Source organism: Camelina sativa, chromosome 10, assembly GCF_000633955.1.
Source record: "Camelina sativa cultivar DH55 chromosome 10, Cs, whole genome shotgun sequence".
Lineage (NCBI taxonomy): Eukaryota > Viridiplantae > Streptophyta > Magnoliopsida > Brassicales > Brassicaceae > Camelina > Camelina sativa.
This window is the reverse complement of record NC_025694.1, coordinates 17,434,212-17,447,510: the sequence shown is the minus strand read 5'-3', so window position 1 is coordinate 17,447,510 and position 13,299 is coordinate 17,434,212. Positions and strand designations below refer to the sequence as shown.

General features: G+C 36.8%; 1 protein-coding gene across 1 annotated transcript; it reads left to right on the top strand.

The window, feature by feature from the left end:
• On the top strand, positions 7,016–8,512 carry LOC104719205 (fasciclin-like arabinogalactan protein 2). Its single transcript, XM_010437069.2, has one exon. It carries the CDS (start codon positions 7,019–7,021, stop codon positions 8,279–8,281), a length of 1,263 nt encoding a protein of 420 aa, XP_010435371.1. The 5' UTR covers positions 7,016–7,018; the 3' UTR covers positions 8,282–8,512.

The window sequence follows — 13,299 nt, the reverse complement described above, 5'->3', positions numbered from 1 at the left end:
TGAAGAAGAAGGTGGGAAAGATGACTAATTCCATCAAGGGTTTAAAGAAGGAGATTGCTGAATTGAAGAGTGGAAATTTTTCACCAGCACCATCTAGCCTTTTGAGGAGGAGTAGCTCAATTAGAGCAATATCTAGAGCTGAAAACCCGGTGGAGCCAGCTAGAGCTTCAATGCATGAGCAAATTCAGAGGAGGAGAGGTTCAAGTCGCCCAGAACAACAGTTTCTGAGGCACTCGACCGGTTTACTCGATCACCCACTCGGCCGAGCACCTCCAATGCACTCGACCGAGTACATGCCTAGACCTCCTTATGGTTTCCCAGCTCCAGCAGGTTATCCAAGCTATCCCTATGGCCAAGCTTACCCTCCCATCCCTCACCAATACTTCATGGATCCAGCCCTCTTGCGGCAATTTTACCAGCAACAAGGAAACCAATATATCCCACAACCAACAACTCGCAGGCCAACTTGACCACCCCACTCGACCGAGTACCAGTCGATGGCTATAGTCGAGTTGCCTCCTTCTCCACCTACAAATCCAAATCCAACATCTACTACACTTTTGACAGCATGAATGAGGATGTAGACAACTTCTTCCACAACCAATAAGGTACCAACATCACCATTTCATTATAAATACCATTTCATCTCTTGTTTAGTTTTATTTTTAATTACTCTTGAATCCTCTTACAAATTTTTCTTACACAAAGGACTGTGTAATTTAAGTTTGGGGGAGGGTTTGAGATAGCATTTGACATTGTTTTCTATTTTCTTATTTCAAATTTTTAGCACAATCATGTTAGTACTTGCATTTCATCTAAGGCATAGAAAAGACCAAAAAAAATTTGAAAATTTTTGAAATTTTTTCACAAAAATCTTTGAAAAAACAGAGTGTTCATGTAGTTTGTATTGTATATTAGGATCTTGTTAGGACTGTTTCAAATTGCATTAGGGATCAATGATAAGTTTAGCCTTGTTAACTTGCTTGAATTCACTAAACTAAGATCAATACTCAAGTTAATAGTACTTTGATGCTAGTTGAGTAGCTAGAAACATAAGATTGAACCAAGTCTAGAATTCCTATATTGCATTCTGTCTAAACTAAAGCATGTTGTGATATGAAACCATTTGCTATTTATAAGAACTTAATATTGACTTTTAAATATCAGTTTGTGCATTGCTTTAAACTCATGGATACTTTAGACATATTTGGATCATCTTTCCCATTTTTTACCACTCTTGTTGATCCAAGCAGCTGAATTCATTATTGAATCAGTTTCCCCTACCCTTAACCAACCCTTCTTTCAAGCCATGTTATACCTTGTGTGTGTGAGGCCTATTTTAGGATTGAGCTTGGTAGAAAGTGTTAGGTTTGAACTGACAAGAATAAAACCTTGTGTAGTTCTAGTTTGCATTTTTCAAACTAGATAGGACTAGGAGGTTTAAATTCTGGGTTGGGACTTGATATATTTAAAAACAGAAAAGAAAAGAGGGAAAAGATAAAGAAAAGGGTAAAGTCTTTAGGAGAGAAGTGTTTTATAGCAATTTTAAACTCTAAGTGAAAGAATGGGGTGCATTAAAAAGTTTTAAGTGAGGTTCTAGTCAAAGAAAAGAAAGAAAGAAATGAAGAGTCTAGTAAAAAGCTTTATGACTTGGGAAACAAGTAAGAGAAAGAGCCTTAGCATTTAAGAAAGAAACCCCCATTCCACTAGACAAATTAGCAAGAAACCTCTCCTAAGACTCAAAAACAAAAGAGAAAAAGAAAAAGGCAAAAGAGAAGAGATGAAGTTAAAGGGTAGAACTAGGACATTATGGGATTAGAATGATAGGAACAAACACCTTCGGTACCTTTGGGTAGACAAGGTTCTGTTCTTGTATGTGTCTAAGTGATCTTACCTTTAGCGTTCTTCTAAAGCTCAATCCACTTTTTGTGTGAGAAACCTTGTATTTGATAAGCCCCACTCAAAAGAGAGATCATTTTTGTCTCTAAACCCTTATTACCAAGCCAAATGAGTTTAAGCATTGCATAAGTTGATTCATGTTCTTGTTTAATGAATGTTAAAGGAAATGGTTGACTTGAATGCATGTGGAAGTATAAGGTTTGAATCAGTTAAGGTTGTGAAAGGCTTGTCTAAAATTTATAAGTACAGCTCATTCAACTTGCATCCTAGTACTAGTAACTTGGACATTGATTCAACTTGCATCCTAGTACTAGTACCTTAAGCTTTTTTTTTTAAAGGTGTTTTATCAAGAAACTGAAATGTTTATGCAAATGAGAGATTGTGTGGTGCTTATGCTCGAATTCATGCTCTTTTAAAGGAGTGGAGGGGACAAGGGAACAAGGTGGAGCGTTTTTACCATTTGAATTTAAAATTGGAATCTTTGACTCATCTTGGCACATGCTCGACCCCACCACTCGACCCCACTTGGTCGAGTGCCTTGCCAAAATTTGAATTTTGAAATTGGCTCTCCGTCCAGTCGATCGAGCTTAAATTGAGTGGGCTTGGGCTTGTAGTCACTCGATCGAGTACCTCCCGTAGGCTGGTCGAGTGGCCTCAAAAGTTCATTTTATTAAGTCCAATCATTCTCATACCTATCTATACTTCCCTAAACAAGGCATGCTCAACACAAACATGAAAGAAAATATCAAAACTACAAGGAACATAAAACTTATGTACAATGATACCTTAGGGACTTCCTCCCTAGTGAGCTTGTTTAAAGTCACTAAGCTTGACTTTTGATGCCTTTTCAAGCTTGAGGAGCATCTTGGAGAAACATTGTTGACTTGTCTTGTTTCTCCATTTCTCCCCAGTACTTCTTAACTCTTTGACCATTAACTGTGAACTCACTACCGTCCTTGTTAAGAAGTGTTACAGCTCCAAATGGTAAGACTTCTTTTACTTCAAAAGGCCCTCCCCATCTGCTCTTCAACTTTCCTGGGAACAGCTTTAGCCTTGAGTTGAGGATTAGAGCTTGATCCCCAGCCTTGAAATCCTTAATCAAAATCTTTTTGTCATGAAGGCTTTTGTTCTCTCCTTGTAGATTCTGGAGCTTTCATAAGCTTATATCCTTATCTCTTCAAGTTCATGAAAATCAAGACTCCTCTTGGCTTGGGCTGTCTCTAAGTCCATATTCAACAGTTTGATTGCCCATAGAGCCTTATATTCAACTTCAACAGGAAGATGGCAAGATTTTCCATAAACAAGCTGAAATGGGGTCCTTCCTATTAGAGTCTTGAAAGCTGTCCTATAGGCCCAAAGTGTTTCATCAATATTGCTAGACCAACCTTTTCTTGTTTCTCCCACTATTCTTGATAGTATTGCCTTGATTTGCTTGTTTGAGACCTCTACTTGCCCACTTGTTTGAGGATGATAAGCTGTGGTTACCTTGTGTTTAACTCCATATTTCTTCAACATTCCTTCAAACCTTGTTTATGAAATGTTTACATCCATCACTGATCACAGCTCTTGGAATCCCATATCTTGGAAAGATTATTGTTTTGAAAAGTTTAATAACAACCTTGTGATCATTGGTGGGGCTTGCAATAGTTTCTACCCATTTGGAGACATAGTCCACAGCTACCAATATATAGACATTGCCATTTGATGGTGGGTTGAAAGGACCCATGAAGTCAACTTCCAGAATTGGGTTTTGGGGCATCTCATTCCTTCTTGTAATATTCCCCATCCTTTGGCAAGCATCACAACTTATAATAAACTTGTGAGTGTCTTTGAACAGAGTTGGCCACCATCATCCTACGAGTATAAAGGTGGCAAATAAGTGCCCGCCAATTACACATCTGTTGTTTGCAGATGACAGCCTTTTTCTGTAAGGTTTATAGAGATTAATGTGGGGTTGTGTTGGATATTTTAAAGCAGAATGAGGCAGCCTCGGGACAACAAATAAATTTTGAGAAATCTTTAATTCAGTTTTGTCATAAGGTCGACGAGTCGGCTAAGGCGTAGATGTAGGGGGTACTAGGGATAACTAACCTAGGTGGTATGGGGTCGTATTTATGTCTCCCAGAGAGTTTGGGGGGTCCAAAACGCAGATTTTCTCTTTTATTAGGGATCGGTTGCAGAATCGGACAACTGGCTGGTCAGCGAAACTGCTGTCAAAAGGGGGGAAGGAGGTGATGATTAAGTCGGTTGTGACTGCAGTACCGATCTTTGTGATGACCTGTTTTCGGTTATCAAAAACAATAACATCCAAACTTACGAGTGTTGTGGCAAACTTTTGGTGGAGTTCTTATGGTCATTCGGGAGGTATGCACTGGATAGTTTGGGAGAAACTTTGTTGTAGCAACAAGTTGGGTGGCTTGGGTTTTAGGAGTGTTGATGATTTTAACACGGCTTTGTTGGCTAAACAGTTATGGCGGTTGATGGAATATCCGGGTAGGTCTTACCAAAATTCAAATCTTATGGAACCATTACGGTCATATTCTCCTTCTTATGGGTGGAGAAGCATTATCTCAGCTAGATATATGGTAAACAAAGGGATTATTAAAAGGGTCGGCTCTGGGGACTCCATTTCTATATGGCATGATCCCTGGATTCCAGCTCAATTTCCGAGACCAGCTTTAAGCAAAGGTCCTTTTAAGGACCCAGATCTTCGATTGACTCATTTGATCAATCGACAAACGAATACTTGGCGCCGGGATATGCTCCTTGAGCATTTTGATCCCGTGGACGCAGCTCTGATAGAGACTCTGCCTTTAAGTAGTTGCTCGAAGGCAGATTACTTAGGTTGGCATTTTAATAAATATGGAAAATATACGGTTAAATCAGGGTATGAGGTGGAGCAGTTAGAGATCCCGAAAACCTTTCAGGCTTATGGGGCTAGTCCAGAGATTACTCCTCTTCTTGCTAAGGTTTGGCAGGTTCCCTGTCCACCTAAATTACAGCACTTCATGTGGCAAATTTTGACGGGCTGTATTTTGGTATCGTTTAATTTGCGACGAGGAGGGGTGGATTGTGCTGTAAACTGTGTACGGTGTGGGGCAGCTGTGGAGACTATTAATCATGCTATTTTCATGTGCCCGTTGGCTCGCCAGGTTTGGGATTTAGCACATGTTCCGGTGGGGCCACAACTTTTCCCTACGGAGTCTGTTTATACTAATGTGGATCATTTTTGGGTTCTACAAATCCGGGTTCACATGTTGCAGCTTTCCCGTGGATAAAGTGGTATATCTAGAAAGCACGAAATGCTCGAGTTTTTGAGAATCAGGTCGAAAGACCAGATGAGGTTGTCCGAGTGGCGGTAGGTGAAGCGCAGACTTGGCAGCAGGCACATGGGGAGGCAGAGTCAGACGAGATTCCCTCCTCCCCTAGGGCTCTGCCTCCTCGGATTTGGGGATGTCTTGCTCCCCTTCCTTTGGTTGTTTCAGGACATCGATGTTTTGTAGATGGTTCCTGGAAAGCAACTGATGTTGTTGCAGGTACAGGATGGTTTTGCACTTCTTCACATGGGTCATCACCGATTTACGACGCAACCAATTACCAGTGTGGTCTATCTCCGTTACATGCAGAAGTTGAAGCTTTCATTTGGGCAATGCGATGTATGATTGGACATGATTTCCGGGATGTGGTATTCTTAACAGACTGCTGAGATTTGGTGAAGATGGTGTCTTCACCTCAAGATTGGCCAGCTTTCGCAACATACCTAAAAGATATCAAGATTGACAGGGAGGAGTTTTCTTCTTTTTCTTTGGTTCAGGTTTCTAGAAATACTAATGTAAAAAAAGATTCTGTAGCACGCCAAGCGTGCTCTCTTCCGCATCCTATGTTGTTTGTAAACAATTTATTCCCAAATTGGCTCATTTGAACTGATTTCCTTTTGTTAAAAAAAAAAAGAAAAAAAAAAAGTGTCCGTCGAACTATATAACTCGGGAACCCATGTTACTTTCAAATGTGACCCAGACTCAAACTCTGTAGAGCCCACTTATCTGCTGCTACGCTGGAAATATGCGAGACAATTTGTTCTTATTATTATTTTTGTATATCTCTTTTCCTTCTATTATTAATTTAGAATATATTTGATAAATTATTATTGTTTTTGTAAAATTACATAATTCTTTTTTTACAGATCAAATATTTATATTTAAAAATGTTTACAAGATATATTAACATTTCAAAATAACCATTTACGCAAATATTGAAAATTATTACAATTCGATGAAAGAATTGAGAATAACCATATTATCTTTAAACTTACACACTAACGGAGACAACTCATTATTTTTCTCTTTCAAACACTTTTTATTAGTTAATAGCTGAAACTCCAAAATATTCTTGGCATCACTTTAGTTAAAAGAAAAAGCTAAATTATTGCTTAAAATGATTATAAAATTTGTCGTCGATAGAACATCTCATATTTGCCATTGCAATGTTAATGAATATTAAAACTTGAAGTTCTTTTTTGTATATCCAAATTTAATTTTTTTAGATACTGTTAACATGATTAAAATTAAATATTTTAGATATTTTAATTTTCATAATTTAATTATTTTAGATATTTTTAATATGTTCAAAAAATTTTCAAAAATTTTTGCGAATCATGTTGTAGAACAGAGTAGAATTTTATTTGTTGATCTACTAAAATATACAAAATATTTGAATCTGATGTGAAATAAATTAAAGAAAGGTTTTACAGTATCAAACACAAAAAATATATATATATATATATTATGGCAGATTAAAATCTAATATTTTACTTGAGAAGTTCTCAAAAATAGCATCAAAATAAGTTTTTTTTCAAACTTAGCACAACATCTATAAAATTCCAAAAATAACACCAATTTATATTTCAAAATTAAATCCTAAATTCAAAATATTAAATCATACTTCTCAAAACTATACCCTAAATGTGAAGTTGAAAACTCTAACCTAAAAAAAAATCTAAAAATTAATTTCAAATATTTTAAAATATTAAATAGTACTATTTTTAGAAATTTATGAAATATGTGAACTTGTTTTACTACTATTTTAGGGTATTTGTCTATTTATAAGACCAGTCTCCAAAATGGTACCGCACACAAGTCTTCCTTCCTTCTATCACAGCCGCCTAATCCTCATCCCCAAAATGACTTCGTTCTGGGGAGTAGCCACCATACTGGTTCTCATTTTCCAGCTCCATCTCTTCTTCTCCCTCTCAAGTGCACATAACATAACCCGAATCTTGGCCAAAGACCCTGATTTTTCCACTTTCAACCACTACCTTTCAGCGACTCATCTCGCCGATGAGATCAACCGCCGGCAAACGATCACCGTTTTGGCCGTTGATAACTCAGCAATGTCCTCAATCCTCTCAAAAGGCTACTCTCTCTACACAATCCGCAACATTCTCTCTCTCCATGTCTTGGTCGATTACTATGGCGCCAAGAAACTACACCAGATCACCGACGGCTCCACCTCCACTGCCTCCATGTTTCAATCTACTGGATCCGCAACGGGAACTTCTGGATATGTCAACATCACGGATACAAAAGGCGGTAAAGTCGCTTTTGGTGTCCAAGACGACGATAGCAAGCTCACAGCTCACTACGTCAAATCCATCTTTGAAAAGGCTTATAACATCTCTGTTCTTCACATCAGCCAAGTCTTAACCTCGCCGGAAGCAGAAGCTCCCACCGCGAGTCCCAGCGACCTTATCCTCACTACAATCCTCGAGAAACAAGGATGCAAAGCTTTCTCCGACGTTTTGAAATCAACCGGCGCCGACAAAACGTTCCAAGACACCGTAGACGGAGGGCTAACAGTTTTTTGCCCGTCCGACAGTGCGGTCAGTAAGTTCATGCCGAAATTCAAAACCCTTTCTCCGGCGAACAAGACGGTGTTAGTGTTGTACCACGGCATGCCGGTTTACCAGTCGTTACAGATGCTTAGATCAGGTAACGGCGCCGTTAACACGTTAGCCACAGAAGGTAACAACAAGTTTGATTTCACCGTTCAGAATGACGGCGAGGATGTGACGCTCGAGACGGATGTTGTGACGGCTAAGGTAATGGGGACGTTAAAGGATCAAGAGCCATTAATAATTTACAAGATTGATAAAGTGTTGTTGCCTAGAGAGATCTATAAAGCCGTTAAGACGGCGGCTCCAGCTCCTAAGTCCAGTAAGAAAAAGCCTAAGAACTCGGAGGCCGACGCCGACGGACCTAACGCTGATGCTCCGTCAGATGATGACAGTGAGGTGGCTGATGATAAAAATGGCGCTAGAACTACTCGAATGAGTATTGTCGTAACGGGAATTGTCGGGCTCTGTTTTGGAGTTTGGCTCATGTGATGTACACACAGTATTTTACCTCGGTTGGGAATTTCATTTTTTATTTTCTTTTTTTGTTGTTTTTTATTTGTCGGTTTAATTATTTTAAATATATTCTTTTTATTTTCACGTTAATCTTTTGTGTAGAGATTTGGAATACTTAATTTGTTCCACTTGTGCTTCACTGGATCGGATTTGTTTTGTTTTGTAAAACAGTGATGATTCTTCAAATGAGTGATTTATACGTTGGAATCACGTGTAGCGTTGGCGATAGTGTCGGTGGGAATCGTTATAGTGTGAGCTGTATGGGACATGTTACATCCTTTCTGGTGCCGTGAATCCCAAGATGATGCTCAATTATTACCACACTAGCTTGAAATATCTATTTTAACATTTTTTAAGTACAAATTTGTGCCATCATTTCTTAACTATCGGGTCAGTTTTAAATTAAAAATTACAACCCGATTTTACTAATCGAATTTTCATAAATTATAAATAAAAAATATTCCTAAAATATTTTCGATTCATTGCTACTTTCCTTAATAAATTTCGGAAATCATTTATACAACAATAGAATTTTTAGGAATATATTTAACACAGTATTCCATAAATAGCGCATATTAATCTTCCCAAATTTTCGTTCCACATATTTTTGGAAACTTATTAATATACGTACTGTATTCATTATATATAAAAATTGAAATATAAAGATTTACTAATTGAATTTAATACTGCAGAACTTGCGTTAAGATTATTAGTTCATATATATATATATATATTAGGAACTAATTCCATATCAACAAAGCTTTAAAAGCCAATTACAATCCAACCAAATATATTTTGCTTGCTCACAAATTTTTTATTAAATATATATCACAAGTTCACAACTAAACCTAATCGCTTTCATCTTTTATATATATATATATATATATATATACGTATCTACTTCATTTCAAGGTAACTCATCATTTCCACGACATCGTGTGAATCGGTGATATATATCACTCTATTTCACTCACAATGCTTTAGTTTTTTTTTGTATTTTTGTTATGAAAGTGGACTTTGCAAAACCAAACGACTCTGAAAGTGGATTTTGCAAAACCAAACGACTCTTACGTTTCAAGGTTTCTGTGAATTTTTTTTGTATCACTTGATTTTGTTTAATTGGTTTTCTTTTCCGTGTTTGTTTTTTAGTGGTTTGTTGTTGTTCGTTTTTTTATTTCTTCCTTGGTTTAGTTTTCTTTAGAACCCAAAATAGATCACAATGCAAAAACTCAAACTGATAGTGTTCCCTCAGATTCTCTTTTGGAGATATTGTGTAGTCTGAGTTTATTAGACCAAAAACTAAAAAAACCAATCATTTGTCCACGGTTTAATATAATTATCTCAACAGACAATTATACTTGAGGTTGGTTTCAGTTTGCCGGTCTAAGATCAAGTTACCAACAACAAGGTTGTTGTTTGTCTTCTTTTACCTTTTTTTTTTTTTTTTAACCTGTGAAAAGAAACATTGTTGGACTGATTTTGGGCTTTAATAAAACATGAAATCAAAACCAATTCCACAAGAAAGGTCTTCGATTGAGTTTAGTTCTTTCATAATCAATCTTAAAATACTGTAAAAATCTAACATTATTATTAACAAAACTTCAAAGAACAAATATATATATATATATGTATACATAACACTAATACATTTATATTCAAACTCAAAAAAACTAGAACTACCTATAATACAATCTTATCTAAATTCTAGTATTATTTATTATCTAATCGTTTATATGTTAAAAAGGAGCTATTGGTGTTTGTTAAACACACAATAATTCACAAAAGTTTCATTTATTTATTTATGTTAACCCAACGCTGTTAATCATGTATGAAACGTCATGTATATGCAACTCGACTCAACTTTTGATAAAGCAACTAGATTTTAACCGCTGGAATATAATTTCTATTATAATATATATTTTATGTTGTATCTATTTGTTAAATATTAAATTTTTTATAAATAAATGAATAATTAAATTTTCTATTTATTATGCGGCTAAATATTTATATTATTTTTTTACCTGTAATACACTTTATGGCCATTTGTTTGGTTTATTAAGTATTTGAGATTCTATTTTGATTTTTAATTATTATAACAAAAAATAAGAGATCTAAATACATATTCAGTAATTATAAGTCGTGATTAAGTCACATTTTTCCTAATGATTTAATTATTTTATACAATCTTAGTTAAATCAACTTGATTTTATGTCAAATATTCTAATATTAGTAGTGTTGATAAATAATTAAATGAGGGTGTAACCCTTGTTAACACAAATTTAATAATATTTTATTAATTTCAACATGTTCTCTTTATAACTCATCTACTATATAACCACATTATATAGTATTTTAGAATTTTTTAATTTTACATATTCATAATAATTAAAATTTGTATTAAGTTTATATATGTTAACTATAATATTAAAATAATTATCAATCGAAGTTTTTCTAACGTTAAGAATCAAAGCTCACAGATGTTGGAAAACAAAATGAGAATCAAATTGTTTTTTTCTTTGTTAACGAAGGATTCAGATATAGAATATGTTTACAAATTGTTAAATATATGATAGTTTCTATTTCCATATTGATTGTTGTTATTTTTTTTTGACGAACAATTGTTGTTATTTTTTTAATTGAAATAAAATGTAAAATATTTAGGAAACAAAATCTGGAGTAATGTTAGTTTTGGAAATTTTTAGTGGTTAATGTTGTAAATAACTTTTTAAATAAACAAAACTAAAAGGGCATAACACAAAATGTACTTCAAAAGTGTTAATATATATTAAGGAGTGAGCAATTATTACTGAAACATAGAAAAATTTTTAAAAACTCTAATACTCCACATAATATTTTGCTATAAGTAATAGTTTTCCTGTTCTCGAACTCACAAATTTATACTCTTTTTTAGGACTAAAAAATAATATTTTTTATTTTATTTTGCAAAGATGATATTTTTGGATAATTTACTCAAATTCAGATGTAAAGTTCTATGTTGGTTATGAAGTTTGGTTACTAGCCAAGTCTTTTAAATATATAGCTAAATGAGAAAATGTTATTTGATTTTAATTATTGAAGAGTCCATTATAGTATTAGATTTCTCACTACTGTTTATTTACATATTTTAAAGAAGATATGTGATTTAGATGTGTAACGCCTAGACCGCCACCTCTCAGTGGGCTCCATATGCAATCTCAGTCTTTGGGCTCACTTTCTTTAATGGGCCTCGCGTCCTCTCACTATGCCCGTGAGTCCATCAATATCCGACGGCCGGTTTGCTTCGTCCGTGAGGCTTTAAAGACTTGTTACCATCCCTACAAATCACCACATGATATTTCCTTGTGTTTTGTCCTCACTCGCATAGTTCCACCAGTCACTTCCCGGAAGGTCACACGTCCTGAGCCTACTCCAGCTCAAGCACGCTTAACTGTGGAGTTCTCTCAGGTCCCTTGACCGCAAAGATAAGTGCACTTTGGTGACATAAGTGGTCAAATCAATTCTTTTAAACCTCACTGCATGTCCCTGAAACCAAGGTGTCACAATTCACTCCCACTAACAGATCGTAGTGTCCTCGTTGCGCCCCAAGATCGTCATCCCCCGACGGTGTGAGCCCACTCAACTCCACACTCGTCTAGGTTCGGCTCTGATACCACTTGTAACGCCCCAACCGCCACCACTAAGTAGGCCTCATGTTCAATCCCAGTCCATGGCCCCACTTTCCTTAATGGGCCTCATGTCCTCTCACTAGGCCCGTGAGTCCATCAATTTCTGACGGCCGGTTCGCTACGTCCGGGAGGCTTTAAAGACTTGTTACTGTCCCTATAAATCACCACGTGATCTTTTCCTATATTTGTCCTCACTCGCATAGTTCCAGCAATCACTTCCTGGAAGGTCACCCATCCTGAGACTACTCCAGCTCAAGCACGCTTAACTGTGGAGTTCTCTCAGGAACCTTGACCGAAAAGATAAATGCACTTAGGTGACATACGCGGCCAAATCAATTCTTTTAAACCTCTCCGCAAGTTTCTGAAACCGGAGTGTCACAATTCAGCCTCACTAACAGATCGCAACGTCCTCGTTGCGCACCAAGACCGACACCCCTGATGGTGTGAGCCTACTCAACTCTACACTCATCTGGGTTCGGCTCTGATACCACTTGTAAAGCTTCAACTGCCACCTCTTAGTGGGCCCAATGTCCAATCCCAGTCCATGGGCCCACCTTCTTAAATGTGCCTCAGGTCCTCTCAATAGGCCCGTGAGCCCATCCATATCCGATGCCTGGTTTGCTACGTTCGGGAGGCTTTAAAGACTTGTTACCGTCCCTACAAATTACCACATGATCTTTCCATGTGTTTTGACCTCACTCGCACAGTTCCAACAGTCACTTCCCGAAAGGTCACCCATCATGATACTACTCCAGCTCCATCACACGTAACTGTGGAGTTCTCTCGAGACCCTTGACCAAAAAGATAAGTGCACTTTGCTTACATAGATGGGAAATCAATTCTTTTAAACCTATGACACCCCGGTTTCACAGACTTGCAAAGAGGTTTAAAGAATTGATTAGGCTACTATGTCACCAAAGTGCACATATCTTTTCGGTCAAGGGTTGTGATAAAACTTCAGAGTTATATGTGCTTAAGCTGGAGTAGTCTCAGGATGGGTGACCTTCCGAAAGTGACTGTCGAAACTGTGCGAGTGAGGACAAAACACAGGAAAATGCCATGTGGTGATTTGATACGCCCAAAATTCGAGGATTACTCAGCCGGAATAGAAATGATAGAAACTCGCGAAGGTGCAAGGTGCAACAAGGAAGATTTGATGGATTGCGGGGTCGCACAACAGTTGCGGAAGGCTGCTGATATTCCCAACTCCAATCTCTGTTAGATATGACACACTAGTCCAGCAGGAGGAGGTTGTTGCTTGGATATTACATACGAAGAAACAAATAAATGTTCTAGACAAAGAACAAAGAGATAGACTCTTAAAATGAA

Bases quoted from the DNA above. Each gene is read 5' to 3' on its own strand.
- LOC104719205 (XM_010437069.2), top strand. From the start codon at position 7,019: ATGGTACCGCACACAAGTCTTCCTTCCTTCTATCACAGCCGCCTAATC.